The 19,408-nt window shown below is 47.9% G+C and overlaps 1 protein-coding gene across 4 annotated transcripts in view; it reads right to left on the bottom strand.

Annotated features, from left to right (window-relative positions):
- The window catches only part of lrp2a (low density lipoprotein receptor-related protein 2a), a 63,496-nt gene that overhangs the window by 37,351 nt on the left and 6,737 nt on the right, over positions 1-19,408 (bottom strand). For 2 of the 4 annotated variants that reach the window (XM_031558606.2, XM_031558593.2), the window contains exons 2-28: positions 17,917-18,024; positions 17,419-17,541; positions 17,019-17,135; positions 16,272-16,382; positions 16,046-16,159; positions 15,676-15,792; positions 14,676-14,819; positions 13,181-13,300; positions 12,726-12,854; positions 11,904-12,073; positions 10,132-10,355; positions 9,459-9,665; positions 9,046-9,248; positions 8,508-8,648; positions 7,978-8,181; positions 7,053-7,245; positions 6,156-6,281; positions 5,716-5,846; positions 5,088-5,225; positions 4,579-4,860; positions 4,100-4,339; positions 3,805-3,924; positions 3,597-3,713; positions 2,979-3,359; positions 1,664-1,678; positions 889-1,137; positions 7-218 (exon numbers count right to left, since the gene is read on the bottom strand). In XM_031558606.2, coding sequence (XP_031414466.1) covers positions 7-218; positions 889-1,137; positions 1,664-1,678; positions 2,979-3,359; positions 3,597-3,713; positions 3,805-3,924; positions 4,100-4,339; positions 4,579-4,860; positions 5,088-5,225; positions 5,716-5,846; positions 6,156-6,281; positions 7,053-7,245; positions 7,978-8,181; positions 8,508-8,648; positions 9,046-9,248; positions 9,459-9,665; positions 10,132-10,355; positions 11,904-12,073; positions 12,726-12,854; positions 13,181-13,300; positions 14,676-14,819; positions 15,676-15,792; positions 16,046-16,159; positions 16,272-16,382; positions 17,019-17,135; positions 17,419-17,541; positions 17,917-18,024 — 4,436 coding nt within the window. The remainder of the gene's footprint in view (positions 1-6; positions 219-888; positions 1,138-1,663; positions 1,679-2,978; positions 3,360-3,596; positions 3,714-3,804; positions 3,925-4,099; positions 4,340-4,578; positions 4,861-5,087; positions 5,226-5,715; positions 5,847-6,155; positions 6,282-7,052; positions 7,246-7,977; positions 8,182-8,507; positions 8,649-9,045; positions 9,249-9,458; positions 9,666-10,131; positions 10,356-11,903; positions 12,074-12,725; positions 12,855-13,180; positions 13,301-14,675; positions 14,820-15,675; positions 15,793-16,045; positions 16,160-16,271; positions 16,383-17,018; positions 17,136-17,418; positions 17,542-17,916; positions 18,025-19,408) is intronic. The other 2 variants (XM_031558611.2, XM_031558600.2) reach the window with 1 other exon arrangement.

Raw genomic sequence — 19,408 nt, forward strand, 5'->3', positions numbered from 1 at the left:
ACTCACGACAGTCCTGTCGCTGCCATTCTTGTGGGCGCTCCATATCCTGTCTTGTGTCGTGTCTGACCAGTACACGCGGTCGGTGGCCGAGTCGAAATCCACCGCCACAATGTTCCGTCCATCGCGCACTATGGAGTGCACCACGTTGGGCTGGGACGAGATGTCATCAGATATGATCTGATTTCGGCTGGCGACCAACAGAAATGCCTCCCTCGTCCCTGTGGAAATAACACAAAAAATACTTCCAATATTTCCTTCCAAATGCCTCCCATAAAAGGTATTACAAAATACGTTCCTCAAAGCAGCCCTCCAGTGGCGGCCTTTCTGTCAGTCTTGTGTCACCGGTGATGTCTCATAGGGGAAGGGCCTCATAACTAAGGCAGCACAGCGCTGCCTTTGTTGCTGATTAGGTCCTAATAGGCCCATCTGAAGACGTCTGACTGACATACATGATGTTTGCCTTATCAGCTGTAATCCGAACTGGCGGTCAGTGGGGAAAGGGAGACAGCCACAAACCGTGTCCAGGGCCATCTCTGTCTCCGGAGGGCCAAATGTGGTTCCGCCTGGGGAATTTTCCCTCTCGGCTACTGACAGGGCATGTCATAGCTCTGAGTGAGCCAATCGGATTCATATCGGACGTCTCACTGGACATGAATGGGCACAGCTCCGAATGAGACTGTCTGTTCATTTTGTATGCAAAGAAAGATTCTTCAGAGGGTTTTGAATGAGCTATGATGATTAACTAAGTATCAAATAGCTTCTTGATTTCACAAATTCACTGTGCTTTACAGACTGGGTATATACTCTTATAGAGATACATCCTTGCAGATAAACACACACACACACACACACACACACACACACACACACAAACACACACACACACACCTGAGACTTTGCATGTGTGCTGGTCAGCCTCCAGCGTGTAGCCCTCCTGACAGTGGCACCTGAAGGAGCCCCTCTCGTTGAAGCAGTGCTGGCTGCAGAGGCCTGGCGGCTGGCACTCGTCAATGTCCTCGCACGTCTTAGAGTCGTTGGTCAGCTGGAAGCCCATGGGGCACGTGCACTGGGCGCCAAACGGCCCCTGGATACAGCCGTCGGTGCAGCCGGCGTTGTTGTCTGTGCAGCTCTCCTGGTCTAGAGGGGGACGAGGTTGAGGGGAGAGGTGAAGTGAGGAAAGAGTTAGTGCAACTCCACTCCACTCTGCAATAGACTCACACATTCAGCGAAGGAATTCATTCAGGGAATTTGGGCTGACTCTAAATGCTATGTAAACAGCATTAGATAACAAATTTCTTTGAATGAATTGCCCAGTGAGCTCATACTTGGATGTTTACAGTAATGAAGACCATTGGAAAGAACGTACGAAAAAAAACAAAAGAGGCAGATGGGTAGGGCAGGTTAATACTTGTTATTAACATCAGCTCAAATTGGTTATTGGTCGGCAGCCTACATCACACATTCCTTTTGGAATCACATACTAGCATACGGTGCTTTGCTCATGCTAGTTCTCTAAACTACAGACGTCCGGAAGGTTTCGGCACGGCAGCATGGAACTTCTACCTGTTTGTAGGGGTTAGTAGGCATGTGGCAGGGTGTTGATTTAGGAATAGATCAGAGCTACATGCAAAGGGACTGGGTGAATGATTGTGGGTTTGCCTACCTGGTAGAGGCTCATCTGAAAGCATTGAGGAAGGCATGAAAGGAAAATCACAGGTCACTTTAAAGTTAATCCACACCAGATTGACAACATGCATGATTGCAAAGGGTTTTCCCACAATTTACACAACTGACTCCACAAACAAAAATACACAAAAACAACACAACAACAAGACAAACAACACAGGTGACAGGTGTGCAATCATATCGTTGGTCTAACCACCAGAATTGGATGAAACAAACACAAAAGTTTCAATTAACAGCACAATTTACAGATGAAAGAAGTTTCATTGGATACAGTTAACAAACAGAGTCCAAAAGTGGCTAGTGAACCCTGAAAACACCAACAATTAGCTCTGAGATCCCCAAATGATTGTGTACGTCCATGTTGTAATTCAACCAAAAATGAAGGTATTAGTGTTGTGTGTGTGTGTGTGAGAGTGTGCTAGGGGTGTAACATTCCAAAGTCACGGATTGGTTTACACCACGGTTTGGACATCACGGTTCGGTATGAGGTCTGTACAACTGCAAAAAAGCAACAAAAAAACGCAAGGCAAGCCAGCACATCCACGTAAACCACTTGTTTTCCCCACTGACAGGCTCGTAAATGTTACTGTAATGGTCAGACCGTCTCTGATGTAGTACCTCACAAGTGCCTGTAGGCAATTGTCAAAGGGAGGCGCTTTTCTTTTAAGGGGTGCCCACTCCAGCATCACACGGTAGGCCAATCGACTACATACACTGAATGGGTTGCTACATCAGAGCCCGGAGGCAGAGAAAGCTAAAACACTGACTGTGCAAACAGTCATTTTCTCCAGTTTCCACAGTTATTGCGGTAAACAGTCTGTAGAGATCTGTAGAGATCCTTTCCATGTTGTTCCATGAACGATTTCGATCGTTAATTGTCCCAAAAAGATCTAAAAATAGGGCCCAGGTTGAAAAAAGTTTCCCTTTAAGGTTTCCGGGTAGAACTCGCACTTTTGACATTTGGTGCCACATCTTGTTCATCAATCTTCGCACATGGGCAACAGCATATTCTCCATATGACTGAACACACCGAACCGTGACATCCATACCATGGCAGTTCAGGATGAATACACGTACCGTTTCACCTCTAGTGTGTATGTGTGTGTGTGTGTGAGAGAGAGAGAGAGACAGAGAGAGAGAGACAGAGAGAAAGAGAGAGAGAGACAGAGACAGAGAGACAGAGAGCGTCTGTGTGAGTGCAATGTCATAAAAGGAGCAGACAGTGTGAGCAGACATGGCAGGTAATAGGGCCATCTGCTGTATGTCGGAGGTCAAGGGCGGAGGCGACTTACTGCAGAGAGGAGACTCGTCGGCTCCATTGGGGCAGTCGGGCACGTTGTCGCACACGCGGGTCAGGTTGACGCAGACGCTGTGGCCCGGGCACTGCCACTGCCAGCTGGGGCAACTGAAGGGCGGCGTGGGGCAGTCACGCTCGTCGCTCATGTCCCGGCAGTCGTTGTCGCCGTCGCACACCCAGCCGCGGAACACGCAGTTGCCGTTGTCGCAGCGTAAGTGTGAGGAAGGGCAAGTGCGTGGCGGGCAGGCATGGTGCTCGTCCGAGCCGTCCGCGCAGTCGGCGTGCCCGTCGCACTCCCAGGCCGCGGGCACGCAGTTACCGTCAGACTGGCATTGGAACTCTGTCTCATGGTGGCACATGCCTGGAGCCCTTGTAGCTAAGCAGCAGAGGGAACATTGTTTTGATTAGATTGATAATGTTTGGTGTCTTCGTTGTTCACTGCACAATAGAGGCCAAACGTGCATTGCATCCATGCCCATAAATAGCCCATCAATTTGTCAAGTATTATTACCCCGTTCTGGAAGATATTCTCAAAAATATGCAGAAATATTCTCAAAAACAAATCTGTCAGTGGAAATTTGACACTTGAATTAAAAACAGTGATCCCACTTACGACAGCCAACCTCGTCCGATCGGTCACTGCAGTCATTGACCCCATCACAGCGGTAAAAGGAGTTCACACACTGATGCCCATTGGCACACTTGAACTCATAGGCGGTGCAGTTATATACTACGATAGAACAATGGGATGATTAGTTAAAATAACAACATAGTTTCATACATTGAATGAAATCTGTGGCTGCCGTTAACATGCTTCTCACCACAGCCCTGCTCATCAGCTCCATCCGCACAGTCCCGGTCTCCATCGCACACGTAGGCCGGATCAATGCACCGGTGGTCTGGGCACTGGAACTGGTCAGGTTGGCATGTGCCCTGAAAGTCTGGCAGGTACAGAGACACAGACACAGATACATGCTTAGGTCCGACTCAATGTTGGATGCGGATTAAACATTAGCATTTGTGATCTCACGTTTGTCCTTTTCTGTCTCTTTCAGCAGCTCAAGGCCCCATGTATGGCTACATGTACACTGCTCCAGCCAGTGTGGCATAACTTACTGCAGTCAGCCTCGTCAGAACCGTCTCCGCAGTCATTGTCAGTGTCGCAGCGCCAGGTCTGGGGGATGCAGCGGTGGTTGGCACAGGTGAATTGGTTAGCCTGGCAGGTGCCGGGGACCTGGGTGGGGCAGGCGTGCTCATCGCTGCCATCGGAGCAGTCGTTGTGCCCGTCGCAGTGCCAATTCCTGGGTATGCACCGTTGGTTGGCACACGTGAAAGCCGTTGGTGAACAGGTGGTGTCTGCAACAAGACCAGTAGTAGGAGAGCTGAAACATTGTTATGCCATAAAAAGGTTGAAAAACTCATACAACTGTACAATCAAATACACAATATTTTGCAGAAATTATATAGTTTCAAACACTTTCTGAACAATGCTAGGGGTATGTTGTACAGTATATGTTGTCCAAAAGCAATGAAAAGAAAAACAGCAGCGCCCATCCCATGTAAAAGTTCAGTACTACAAAACAGTGATGCATTACTGTGCGTTCCGCAGCCGGCCTCGTCGCTTTGGTCATAGCAGTCGTCCGCGCCATCGCAGCGGTAGCTCTGGGGCACGCACTTCCCGTTGGAGCAGGAGAAGGAGTTGGCGCCGCACTGTAGCGTGGGGGGCTCGTTGGTGGGGTCGTCCACACACGTCTGCTGGTTGGGGGCCAGCTTCATGCCATACGGGCAGCCACACACCCGCTGGGAGTCCGGGGCCGGGAAACAAAAATGACTGCAGTCGCCGTTAGGGTTGGCCTGCCTGTTGCAGAAGTTGCCACCTGAGGATGGGAGAGGGAGAGGGAGAGAGAGAGAGAAATAAGCAGAGGGAGGGGAGGAAAAAAGGAGAGATTTAATTCATGTGGGATGCATTAGATGTGGTATGCCTGTTGCCGCTGAAATTTGAAATGTTTAGGTAAAAACAGGGATGTACATCAAACCAACTGACCGGCACATACACACACACACACACACACACACACAAACACTCTGAAGGAGCCTCTCTCACCAATCTGGGAGTTGGAGTTGAAAGCTTTGACGTGCATGATGCGACTGATGCCCCTTCTGATAACCACCATCTCTCCCCCGTCCGTCTTACGCACTCGCACAATCCCACCCAGCCTCCAGTCGGTGAAGTATGCATAACCTGGCCAAGGAGAAAGATGGATTGGTCAGAACGCAGAGGAGGCGGTGCGGCCTTAAGAATACCAGGGCACTAACTTTGACATAAGATACTTTATCTCTCACCACTAGTGGTATTAGAAAAACTGGCGGTTTGAGGAGGCACCATAATTGCCTGCAATTTATCAATAGCAGCATTGTTTGCTGACGTTGTCACCACACAGGATTAGCGAGTCATAATTAAATTTCAATGGTGACGGACATTAGGAATGAGGAACAAACACTCTGGAAAGTAGAAAAGGCCTTTAAACTGCTCTTGTTTGTTTATCTTTAGCTGCAGTAGATCCCAACTTCATTTGATGATAAACAATACAGAAAGGAATCCTAGCGAATGGGCTCATTTGCCTGTACATTTACTGTACATTTATACAATCTATACTTCCAGTAGTTTTCTTTATTCATTTATTTATTTATTCAATAATTGTATTCATTAATTTATTCAGGTCAGAACGGACCTCCAAAAATGGTCAGTCCAAAGGGATGGGAGATCTGGGTGATGCGATCCAGGGACAGCCGGTCGTGTCCATCAAACGAGCTGTGCTCAATCTTATCGAAGAAGGCGTCCACCCAGTACAGGCGCTGGGAGCTGGGAGAACACACAGGACTCATGAGTCAGCTTTGGGCCAACGTTGAGGAAAGGATTACTGCAGATCATGTCTGTAAGGAGCTTACTAGCGAGGCAGATGTGTAAACAATAGAAACACGAGCAGAACACACAACAAAAAGTGTTGGCCATTTCTTACATCGATCATGCAAAAGCTCTAGTAGTGATTCACTGGACTGGTGCTACTTTGGTGAATGAAAATGTCAGGGGCATATTTTCCCGCAACAGTGGCTTTGTCTGAATGGTGTATTGCGCATCAGTGACGCGCTGGGGACCGTTGGCTTGGCTCACCTCCAGTCAATGGCCAGGCCATTAGGCCAGCCCAGAGTTGTGTTTACAATCGACAGGGCATGTGACCCGTCACACCAGGCACGCATAATCTTCGCCGGACGGTACCAGTCTGTCCAGAAAATATATCTGCCAAGGAAAGAGGAAGACACATTGAGAACATGTATGTTGATTGAGTTTTTTGCCAACAGATAGTAAGTGGGGAAACCTGGCTTGAGCTCAACACTGCTGGAAAAAAAATACTGCCTGGTTGCATTTATGAACCGCTACAGACAGTGTATTTTGAGCACTCCATGGGGCTTTTCCGTTTAAGCCAAGTTCTTAGTGTTCGCCACAATACCAGCCTTCATGCAGCACTAATCTAGGCTCCCTGGCCCAGGGGCCTTATGACTTTGAAGCTCTTGGAAATGTCCCACTAGCCCTAAATAAAGAGCCCTTTTATCAGATTTGGGGGTTCAAAGCTGGAGGGATCCAGGAATGGATGGACACCTCCAGTATTATTCTAGGTGTGATCCGAGTGCCCAGTTGTCTTTTTCGTGGTGTCGGAGAGGCAGAGGGGACAGAGAGACAGAGGAGGGGATGTGAGTCGTGTTTCTTCCCCCCATCACCACCCCCTGCTGACATCTGGGGGCTCCAGTGATTAGTGATTACCTCAGCTTATGGCACTCTGTTACTTGAACCCCCCCCCAATACTTTTATTGTGTTTTTGGCTGCTGATTCGCATTCATTTCATTACTATTTTTCCAAGGCACCACAGGACCACCCTATAGGAATAACAAATGTGTTCTTCAATGCAAGTAACACTTAAAACACATAACTGTCCGTCACTGTTGGAGTAACTGCCCCTCCCCCGCCCTGTGTCATTCCCCACCCGCCCCATCCCAACCCAGCAGAATTTACCCCACAACAGGGTGCACCACGATGGCTCGCGGGTTGTTCAGGTTCCGGACGATGGCCCGCCTTGACTTGTCGGCCAGCTTCATGACCGAAATGCTGCGGTAGCGCGGGTCGGTCCAGTACAGGTTCTTTGAAATCCAGTCGTAAGCCAGGTCCTCCACACTGTCCACCCGATTGGCGGCCAACACCTCCCGGCCTGCGCAGATCAAAGCGGGAGCCCCGAACAATTTTAATACAGAGATGAAAGTGGGGCACTTTTAAGCAAATAGACTGTCAGGCTGAATTTACTGGTCACAGGTTCACACACAGAGCAAGGCTGGGTCAGATCAGGCAAGATGCTGGCAAGACCAACAAACAGGCACACAAAAACACACTGCAGGTTCATTTGTTTCACTGGGATTTGCTGCTACGGTGATTATTAACAGGCATTAAGTTGACCAGCCCTGTGAATTTCTCTGTGTAGGTATGTTTGTATCCAGATATCCAAACCACCCACATCTTATATTCCACTAGAACTACATGTGTCTTGTTTCTGTGGGTCAGTGTTCTTAAGACTAGGTAGGGGTGACTGGGTGTTACGTGATTAGGAACCCTTCTTACTTTAGCCTTTTGCTCGCTCACCCTTCCCCCCATGCTTCCCCTGCCCCATAAGACACTCCCATGATTCCGTGCTTTGACCTCAGAGGATCACATGCTCAGGCTCTGGACTCAGCAGCCTCGCTCCACACGGAGGAACAAACACACAGCACTGCCAGAGTTCCAATAAGCTCATATTAGTCGCAGCCGTTGCTATTTTTGGGGCCCAAAGGAGCTAAACTTGTGCATTTTGAAACCTTGTTTTTAAAATGCTGAGCTGGAATCCACTGCTTTGGAAGCTGGAGGAGTTGCTGGGGGGGGGGCTTTGAGGAGAGAGGGGAAAATGTCTCACCGGTTCCGTCCACGTTCTGCTTGTAGATCATGTCTTTGGCGGTATCCGAGAAAAAAATGGCGTCATCCTCAGCACTGAAGTCCACCCCGACGAAGTAAGAGGGAGTGCCCGTGATGGGGAGGATGACATCTTCCTGAGCGGAGAGGTTGAAGGGGATCCCCCTCACTGCCAGCTGACTGGAGAAGAGCAGGAATTGCCTAACAACTGAGACAGAGAGGGAAATGTCCACGGACATACCATCAGTATTCCCCTCTAGACATTACACAAGACCACATACTGCACTACGAGCAAATATCAAAGGTTATAAAGTTATTTTTTGTTTTGATTATTGTCATCATTATTATTACTGCTAACACATTGGTGGGATAACGTCCCTAACATCCTGTCATATTTACTTACTTAAAATAAATCAGAATAATACAAAACAAATTGCACACATACACCTTGCTCACGCATACATACATATGCCCTACAATCCTCTCCTGCTCCACACACACAGAGCCCAGGGAAAGCCTCAGGACTGAACTTACCAACGCAGCGTTTGCCATCAGCATGGAGGTCAAAGCCCATGCGGCACTTGCAGCGATAGCCCAGCCCTCCGTTGTCTGTCCTGTGACTCAGAACACAGATCTGCTCACAGCCACCTTTGTCCGCCCCACAAGGGTTACTCACTGTAAACACACAAACACATCCAGTAAACAACTAATGAAACTGAACAACAGATTATGGACTTTCTAGCTAGCAGCCAACAGACCTGTATTACAAACATCAACAACAGCACAGCTGGCATTGCTGAAAATGAGCTTGCTTTCTAACTGATGTATTTCGGTGATGTTTGATGTTTGGCGATGTCAAGCTGTTCTCACATTTTTGTGGGTTTTCTTCCCTGAACCTCAAAATGACTCAGTACTCAGAGCGGATAGTGGGAATGACAGGTGTGTTTATTTCAATTGGCATGTACTTGTACCGCAGAAATAGCTGGGTGTGTCAAGTCACAGAAAGAAAAAGTTTTACTCCTGTAAAAAAAGTCCCAAAAAGGTGGAGAACGATGCCTGTTGTCGGGCTTACCATTTGGCTGTCTGTATGGGTGAATGACAGCCACCCCATGAGGCGTCTGAGCCGTGGTGTACACCACCTGCGGACTGCTGTCGCTGAACTTGTTAGCTTTCAGAACAGCCATCTTGGTCCAGTCGGAGTAGTAGACCGTGCTCTCAAACAGGCTAATAGCAAAGGGGTGTGGGATGATGGAGCCTCCGTGCACCACTGTTTTTCTGGCAGGGAACAAGCAGTGTAGGTGGGTCAAGCAAAGCCTAAACTAGCATACTGATACTGTCACCTGACAGGTTGGTGGGCGAAATTTTAAATCAATGATATAAATAATTAAAATCAATCTGTGATGTAGTACAACTGGTCTGAAATACAATATGGTAGAATAAAATATATTACAAGTATCCATAGTGTAGTCCATAATGTATGCATACCTGTGCAGTCCACTGTACGTTGTGGTTTCAATGTAGTCGTAGCGGCTGTCCACCCAGTAGACTCTTTGGGCCTCAATGTCTAGGGTGATCCCTGAGGGCCAGCCCAGCTTGGATTTGATGATGCCGTATCGGTTAGACCCATCCATGTAGGCTCTCTCTAGTCCAGGCTCCCCATTCAAGGAATCCCAGTCGGAGAAGAACAGGTACCTATAGAACAGACCCCAGGGATCTCATTACACTGTTGCCTATGCCCTCTGTAAATCGGATTCAAAGGAATGAACAGTATCAACAGTGTGCGACCCCTTAAAACCCGGGCGGTTAAGCTATAGTGTAACTGAAATCAAATACTCGACCCAGAGATTCGTATCCATGGTTCATTGAAACAGGGGAGAATAAACCCTATCAAAGAGCAACATCGCTGTGAATGTTCATTATCACTTCCCAATATACCGTCTGGCCACCTGGCTCTGCCTGCCGATTGGATTTCAATTGGTCTGATCATTTTTATTACATCCAGCTCATTCTTGGGAGACAATCTGTGAGTGTCAGGCTCTCTTGAGCTTGTCTTGCTGGAGCGAGACCATGGAGAGATAAGGGACAAGGGCAGACACCCCCCCCCCACCTCCCCCATACACACTCCTGCCCTCTTTCCCCCCACCGCACACTCACTCACCCGACTGTAGGGTCCACCGCCAGGCCTCTAGGGTTTCCCAGGTTCTCTGCGATTAGGGTCACGCGGTTGCTCCCATCGAAGTCCACCATGTCGATCCTGTTGACGCTGCCCTCCACCACATACAGTTTATTGTTCACCCAGTCCACGGCCAGGTTTTCGGGGTAGTCAACTGATATATTTAAGACCACCTGTAGGTCTGAACCGTCCATTTTCACTGAAAACACCTGGCAAGCCAAAGAGAAAGCATCCTTGTTAGGAGATTATGGTAGGCCTAATGCTGTACAAGAGTCACTAGTGAAGCATTTGAACATGTGAACAGAAATAAAGGCACATTTACTCTTGATAAGAAAAAGATATTGTGATACTGACTTGGCCAACTATCTGGCCAACTATCTGACAGGTTTAGGTGGTCCAGAGGTTGGCATTGCTGATTCCCAGTCAGTGCAGGATGCCTTTGGACAAAAGCGTCTAAAAACTTCACCGTAACTATCTTGTCTGTCGTTACAGATATACTGGCATCTCCTGTGAAAGTTTTGTAAAATTGCCTTCCTACAGATTTCAAGATGACACCATCCTCTAAGTCTAAGGCACAAGCACTTGGCATCATGGTACTTGGCAGTTTGCAGCCTTGGGCCTTTTTTGGAAAACCAAACCCTGACACACTGAGTGTAGGACTGTCAGCTGAACTGTTTAAAAGAAACTTAAGCCCTGGAAATGTAACCCCCCAGGCAACATTCGCACACTGTGTTTGTGCACCCCTTCACTTTTACGGCCCATGACATTCGCTAGTGGTGTTGGAGGCAGATCGCAGATACCCAGTCGCTGGTATGTCCCGGCTTTTCAGCCCCGTGGCTGGGATTCAACTCATAGAGCAGCCAAGAGCGTCGAACAAAGCCCTTTGAGTTGGCCAGAGAATGCCTCCAAAAAATGGACAGAGCGGCTGAAAACAAATACTGCATGGTCACTTTGAACACGGTCGGGTTGCATAAAATTGCACAGAAATATGTGAGCATTTTCCCGTATATCAGACAGGGTATTCTAGATTAAGGAAGTGGAAAAAAGGCTGAATCCTCTTCCAGATCGGCTTACCGCCTTCCTTCATCAAGACCCCCGCCATTTGGGAGCCACCAGGAACTCCCCTTATTACAGTATTAGCTGTATCTAGAGGCATCGGTCAAAGAATTCCCTCCGTCCGACGTGGGGGGCCAACTACCCTGCTCACAGACAAACAGCCGGCTTGTTTATCCTGAGCACTGTTACTAGGTTATTTGGGTGGGAGGGGGGGAGTTGTGGAGGGGAGTGAGGGCTGTTGAAGAGTTAGTAAATGGGACTGACGGGCGCACTTTTGACAGGCTGGCTCTACATGGGAGTGCAGCCCAGGCATTCTGCCCTCTGAGGGAAGGTAACTGCAGAGCGGAGGGAGACTGGTGCAGTGTGGGGGAGAGCAACATTAGTCCATGTCAAGGGGTTGAACCTACAGAATTAAGCACTCGCGTTATCAACAAACAAACTCTAACACTGATAGCTCCTCCAGCTGACCAGATGGGTTCCTTGAATGTATGAGGAGTCGAAATCCTTGTTTTGTCAGAATGCAACAAAGTGGGATGCTCTGGAATTTAATCTTTACCTGTCAGACAGAACGCTGTGTATTCTTGGAATGAGTGCTAGTTTTCACCTAGCTTCATTAACAGAGAGGTTTCAAAATCTTTATTTTGATTGACTGCCAGTCAGATTTGTGGAAAAAAAAACCTCGTCCCCAGTTGATTACACACCTTATTCTGAATGGTGTCAGTCCAGAAGATGCGCTGGCTCTTATAATGGAAGTCCACTCCGACAGCCACTCCTCTGTTCTGGGAAGTGACCAGGGTCCTGAGGTTGTTTCCATGGATGTCCCCGATGAGTAAGTCTCGGCCGTCAGAGAAGACCAGAGAGGGAACTCCAGCTGCATAACAGCACCCAGCAGTCAGAGATGACAACAGAAAACCACATCCAGCATTCAGCCATTAACATTTCAGTGAAAAAGAAATAGAAGCGAATCTGGATAACACTGAGACATTTTACAAAAAATCTATATATGTGAAATCATAATACATAGTTTATTTGAAAAATCCACAGCACAACTTTTTGACCCTGAAAGACAAAAATGGAAATACACTATCTGTAAGCCTATATCCATTTTCTGCTTTCCATATTTTAATTGGAGAATAGAATTCTCAATTATAAAGACAAAAATAATTAGGAAATCACACAAATGACTCCACATGAGCTTGTAATAAGGGCTTTGGGACAACACTGACTTGGCCAGAGGGGCACAGAGGGGGGACCTGTCTCTTGGTCCTGGGCCAGTTTCTGCTCTGCATAAGCAAATGACTGACTGGAATAACATTCAGCGCGCAACAATGCACCACCGGGCAGGGAGAGGAGAGGGCTGGGTGGTGATGGTGTGGGGGGGGGGGTTGGTAGAGGACTGTTTGTGTAAGCAAGGGGGAAGGGGAGGGGTGGTGGGTTGGGGGAGTGTGTTGGCTGGTGCTAATGATGAGGTGAGGGGTTTGGCTGTCCGGGCCGGGTGCTGAGGGGCTGAGTGACAGACTCACAGGAGGTGCTGGCTCGGCAGTGGCGGTGCTGCTCCAGCACGTAGCCCTCGCGGCAGCTGCAGCGGTGGGCGCCCATCCTGTCCTCACACAGCTGGTCACACACACCCCACATCTGACAGTCGTCAAAGTCTGACACCCGCAAGATGGACAGAGGATAAAGAGAGAGAGAGAGAGAGAAAGGGAGAAAGAAAGAGTACAAAGATATAGTGAGATAGAGAACTTTACCCAACATGTTAGCACATATGCATACAAAAATCTATCACTGTAGCTGCATGCACACAAACACGCACACATATATGCACATGCTCACACACACACACACACACACACACACACACACACACACACACACACACACACACACAGACAGCACATCATTTGACAAAATTCTGGGACAAATAGTTATCCCAGTGCTGTATTTGTTGGTCACATGGGAGACAGAGAGGGAATGTTACCGTTGCAGGAGCGGCTGTTGTTGCTGCTGACCACATATCCAGGGGGACAGGAGCAGGTGCCTCCCTCAGGAGACTTGTGACAGCGGTGCTCACAGCTCAGGGAGGCGCAGCGCCAGATACCTGCCCAGCACAGACGCACGTTACTCTCCAGCACTGACCCCCCCCCACACACCTGCCCAGCACAGACGCACGTTACTCCCCAGCACTGACCCCCCCCCCCCCCACTGACAAGGTAAGACCTACTCCATTATGTCACACTTTTGGAGAAGGAGCACACCAAAGGAAGACATGGTGATGTCATCGTCATAGCCACCACAATCTCACCACAACAAATCATAAGTCCTTCTTATTTTTGTTTTGCCCTTGGTAATGGATGCAAAGCATCATTACACCTCGTAGACCTCTGAGACAGAGACAGGTGAGTGTGATGTCTTCCTCTACATCAGAGAAACTGCACTCAGAGTTTGGCTTTTGCTGCATCAGGGTTATATCCCTTGAAGCTCTGTCCACACAATGGTCTGGCATATGGCCCTCTCAAACATGTCTATTCAGGTTTTGGGGTGTGAATGTGTCTGATCCAAAATGGTCTTTGTTTACTTGGCAGAAATGGACATTGAATTTGAAACAAATATTGACATTAGGCTTCTCGGTTCCCATCACTGAGCCATATCAACATACCTTTGCCAGACCACCTAAACACACAACCTTATCCACCGAAACTCTGATACAACATGATATCTTTCAGAAAATATAAGGGATTGGGACTTTCTGTGGTGATTTTGGACTTTGCAGCGGTAATTTGATCTGCTCCTTTCAATTTGTTGGCCCTAACATTGTTCATTGTTCAATTCTATTTTTCAATCCAATCATTTTTGAATTCATGGGGGCATTATCATACAAACGTTGTACAGAAGCCACAAGCAAGGATCCTATGACCATCACAACAATGACCAAATCATTTGTTACAGGAATATCACTAAAAGGTCCCATTATGACTTAAGAGTCTACATTGTCACATCCTACAAACAAGAGGACCATTGACACTAAAACACTGATTATTGTTTATGAGCAGGACCGTGGCAGGCATAATTACAGTATACAAACAGATGAACCCCATTGCAAACATGATCTCATAAGTACATACCTATGTGCAGCCTACAAGTGAGATGGTTCGGGAAAACGTGGATATTTGACGATGACATTACATATATTAATTTGACAGATGCTTTTATCTAAAGGGACTTTAGGAACAACAATCAAGCTACAATAAGTTGAGAAATTTCGAGAGTAAGCATAAAGTACTAATTATAGTCAGTGTGACAAAGTGCAAAGAGAGCAGATAGAACAACTACTATGATTTATCACTATGATTCTGCCTTCTTTCTGACAGCAGAAGTCTTTCTTTCAATGTCAATGTGTGCACATTTGAATCCGTATCAACAATCATAACACAAAGAGCGTTCAATGCAAGAGAGAGATTGGAAGTGGTACTGACTGCAGTTGCGTCCGACGGTGCTGTTGGTCTCGTCCTCTCCGCCGGGGCAGTGGGGGGTTCCGTCACACAGCTGGTGGAGGGGGATGCACACCCCTGAGGAGGGGCAGGGCCACTCTCCCGGGTAGCACTGCCGAGGGACCGCATCTGGAGGAGGAACAGAGAGGGAACTGTCAGAGAACATCACACATGGAAGGATTTGGAATGGAACAGTGACTTCTCAGGTGTCTGTGTTATCTTCATCATAATAGCTTCATGTATTGGGACATTATGCATGTCAGTCATCAAATAAAACTAGCAATCAATGAAGTTAGATCAATGGTTTAATTTCAGATACTCACACCAATGCCAGGGGAAAGGGATAAAGGAAAGGGGGGGGGGAGTTGGTGTAATAGATTTCACTAAACTATTGTAATCTTGTTTGTAACCCAAAACTATGTGTGACGCTTTCGCATCAAAAAGGCACACACTGTTATCTTGTTCAGGAATGCAGGATGTGAGTCTGAAGAAGGCTATGGGCTCCAGTTGTGGCATTGTCTGAGGAGGAAAACAACCCCACTGTCTCTTTAAATCATCGGAGGAAGCTGCGATGAATGGATTCACACAGGGGGTTGAGAGGGTCCTACGGGCCCATCCTATGAAAACACACACCCTCTTCAGAGCAGCATGAGGGAATTCTAAAGCTCTCCGGAGGCCTGAGTGATCCTCTCTGAAAGAGGGGTTTCAATAGCGCACTTAAGAGGAGCACAGGCTCGCACTCACACTGTAGACCAGAGCCCATGTCCATGGCTGGGAGAGGGGAGGGGGGGGGGAGGACCAACAGGTCAAGACTGCACAGCTATTCTTTCCATTTTATCTCTGAGTAGGCTACATTTTATCCCTCTAGTTCTCTCATTGAAATTCCTGTGTGTGAGTGTGAAGCAATGTGGACCTTCGCTATGAGATGTGTGTGTGTGTGAAGGAGACCGCATCGTTGTTGAGATTGCCGATGGGTGATCCTTACCGCAGCCCACTTCGTCGGCGTTGTCCTCACAGTCGTCCTCACCATCGCATAACCACACCTGGTGGATACAGCGTCCACTGGGGCAGGTGAAGTAGGTGCCTCTACAGGTGGGGTAAGCTACACAGGGAGACACCCAGGGGAGAGCCATTTAGATGTTACATACAACTAATTAGCAGGAAAACATAGGTGGTAATCACACACTTCATACAACTCTTAAGAAAAGCAGAAACGTTCATCGTTTGTAACAGTGGAAACTCATGTAGGTCACCAGAGACTACAGTGTTCCCGGTGAAGGACAGACTGTGGCTACAATGGAGCGGTCAGAAGCAACTGGTCTTGAGAAGCTAGTCAGTGAGAACAGGGCACGCACTGCAATTCTGCTCGTCGCTCCGATCCCCACAGTCATCGTCATGGTCGCAGACGTATCGCCGCGGGATACACGCTCCATTGGCACACTCGAACATGCCACTGCTGCACCTTTGCGCTGTGGAGAGAGGAGGAAAGATGGCAGAGATGGGTTGAGTGGGAATGGTGACGCTCTGGGGCTCTCTGCTACAGTGAACTGCACTGCTGAGCGACAGCAGAAGGAGACTCACTGCAGTTGGCCTCGTCTGACCCGTCCCGGCAGTCCAGTGACTGGTCACAGTGCTGGCTCCGATTGTAGCAGGCACCATTGGCACATCTCAGCTCGGTACACCCAGGGTAGTCTACGAGAAACAAGCACAAAAGCAGTGACAACTCAAACTGGTTACCCTAATGCCCTCTGGGAAATCCTGTTAGGATGCTACAATTGCAAACAACATGGCAGTTCTGTCTGTTTTTATACATAACTTTTGTATATATGGAGGAGATTGATCATATAGTAAAAAAAAAGCCACATGGACTCTTCATATGTTCTTTAAACATATGCACATCAAGCACAACATGCCCCACATCATCAATGTAAAGTTTGCATGCGCTCAATCAGTGAGTGTGCAGGCAATATGGTAGGTGGTGGTAGGCGGTGGGTGGTGGTGGAGGCAGGCGTAATATACAGCCTCAATTTTGAACCGGCGGGCTGAACTCCGGCTAGCCTTAATCCACTAAAGAATCCACCGCAATCAACCTCTGACAACAAGAAGCATTATAGTGGTCATTTCTGTCAGTCAGCGAGCCTCTTAATCTTACAAATTTATTAAAATGCCACAGGAGCTGGAGTGAGGGGGCAGGGGTTACTGTGTGGGGGTGTGTGGGTGTGTGTGTGGAGGGCACGGGTAGTGTGATGGCGGTTATGGTGCTGGGGGTGGTATTGGTGTGTGTGTGTGTGTGTGTGTGTGTGTCTGGGGTGTGGGGGGGTAACTCACGGCAGTCCCTCTCGTCCGCGCCGTCATGGCAGTCAGCCAGATGGTCACACCTGTACTCCTCTGGGATGCATGCCCCATCTGTGCACCTGAACTGGCCACTGGAGCACGTCCGTGCAGCTGAGGAGATAGCAAAAAGGCCAGCATTTTTAATTGTATGGTGTGGGTGTTCCTCCAACTACAAAGAGGAGCTCTTTTTTTTTACAAACAGGGCGGGTGGGCTGTGTATGATGGGGTCTTTATATCTCCTACTCATCTCCCCTTATACTTTCAAACTATCACGTTTCAAATAGTTGAACGGTAGCATGGCTCTGCAGATAACTGGAGTTTAATGGAGCGGGTGGTATTAATTTATGTGGAGTGGGGGAGGGGTGAAGGGGTGAAGGGGTGAGGGGGTACATACGGCAGTTCTGTCGCTCATCTGAGCCGTCTTCACAATCCTCCTCATCGTCACACAGCCACACGCCGGGGATACACTCTCCGTCACTCAAACACTGAAAGTGACCATGCTCACAGGTAGCTTCAGCTGAGGACAGATGGGCACAGACACACACACATACATTTATAATCTAATGACTATGACACACTATATAAGATTCCGACCCGTTAGAGTTAGGTCTTGATGGACAGAAAGAAAAATAACTGCTTGTGGGACTAATTTACCAACTAAGGCACAATTTTAACAGCTTAAAATCGGTTTCACAGTTGTCTGAAGTTGGCTATCCCAGTACATGGAGAACTAAATTCAAAACAGTTACAAAATCACACATTGGAACACTGTTCACCACTGTTCACAACTTTCAAATTTCACATGTGTCAGTACAGTAAACACGCTCTTGTCTTTGTTGACTTCTGTAAATGATCTGTGATTGCTTTGACAACGATGTAGATGTTTACTCACGACAGCCAGCCTCATCTGAGTGGTCTGTGCAGTCTGCAGTTCCGTCACATCGGTAATCTTGTGGGATGCAGTCGCCTGTCCCACAGCGGAACTTTCCCGCCACACATTCTGTGAAAGAGGAGGGTCACACATATCAGACGACACAAAGTTACGCTGGGACACAGGAACACACGTGCTGATGGTCATGAAGTCACAGGATGTGAACAGCTGTACAATCTTCCACATTAGGCCTCTGTTCAAGATCTGATTCTGCAAGTCTTCTTAAAACCCTTTTTGATTGAGATTAATGATTTTCATTACTTCATTATTAGGAACACTGAACTAGGTTAAACAGCGACCTCTAAGTGTCATGGGATAATGAAAGGCCACGTTTCTCTCCCTTTCTCTCTTCTCTTATCAAAGTGATCTCCACTCATTCTGACTGCACTGGGGCAGGGCATGGGGGATCACTGCCACTGATGGAACACGTCGTTAACTGGATTGACAGGCCCCCGGCACGGAGCTGAGTGTGCCAGCCGTCCGCCGACAGTTACGCAACCCCTCAGCGCTCTCATGCCGGGCCCTCCGTTTGATGTTCCCCCACTTGAGTGGCAACCCAACCCCCAGAAGATAAGGTACCAACCACTCTACCTCTCCTGACGCTCCCCAGGAGATATCGACACAGCCAGCAGAGTTCAGTGGCAGAGCGCTCCGTCAGAACAGCTACCCCCCCCCCCCCCCCTCCCCTCCAACTACCCCCCACCCCAACCTAAATCTCAATCGGAATGTGTGATTCTGATTGTCTCTCGCTGACACCCTGATTTATGGAGCATGCTGCTCCTTGTCAGAAATGTAATTGGGATAAATAGTGGTACCGGCTGGTACCGTGGCCAAATTCTTTGCAGTGGGGAGATGCAAGGTGGTGGTTGGTGGTACACGTCTGGGGTTGGTGGTGGTCTAGTAGTGTCTCTCCCTTATCGGCTACCTTTACACACACTCACTAAACTAATCAAACCCCCTCACACACACTCCCACCTCAACAGAATGTTGGTTGTAAATTGTAGAGCAATTAAATGTGTTTTTTTTCTTAATGTATGTAAATGATAAACATGACAGACAGCATACCACAGTGTCACATGGTGAAAAAACATGCAGACATCTGAATAGAATTGGCTTATTAAATGAACATGCCTAGTAGCCAAACACCAAATGAAACAGTGGGATTAGAAGGCAATGGATTAACCAGCTACTGCTATCTTAGATTGAAAACATACAGGCCAGAATAAACAAATTACAACATTCCCCAAATTGTTTTGCTATTAGATTACTATTCATGCTTTCTTCTCAGGCACACTTCCCTTTCCACAGTTACATTTCTTGCATCTGACCATGAAAACAATGAGCAACTGGTAACTGGAACCACAATCTTCATGACTCCTGGACACAAATATCACCATATCTACTTTCTGTGTCAGGGCTCGTATTTACAGCACCTGCCGTATCAGGAACTCAT

The sequence above is a fragment of the Clupea harengus genome, chromosome 2 (assembly GCF_900700415.2).
Source record: "Clupea harengus chromosome 2, Ch_v2.0.2, whole genome shotgun sequence".
Classification (NCBI taxonomy): Eukaryota; Metazoa; Chordata; class Actinopteri; order Clupeiformes; family Clupeidae; genus Clupea; species Clupea harengus.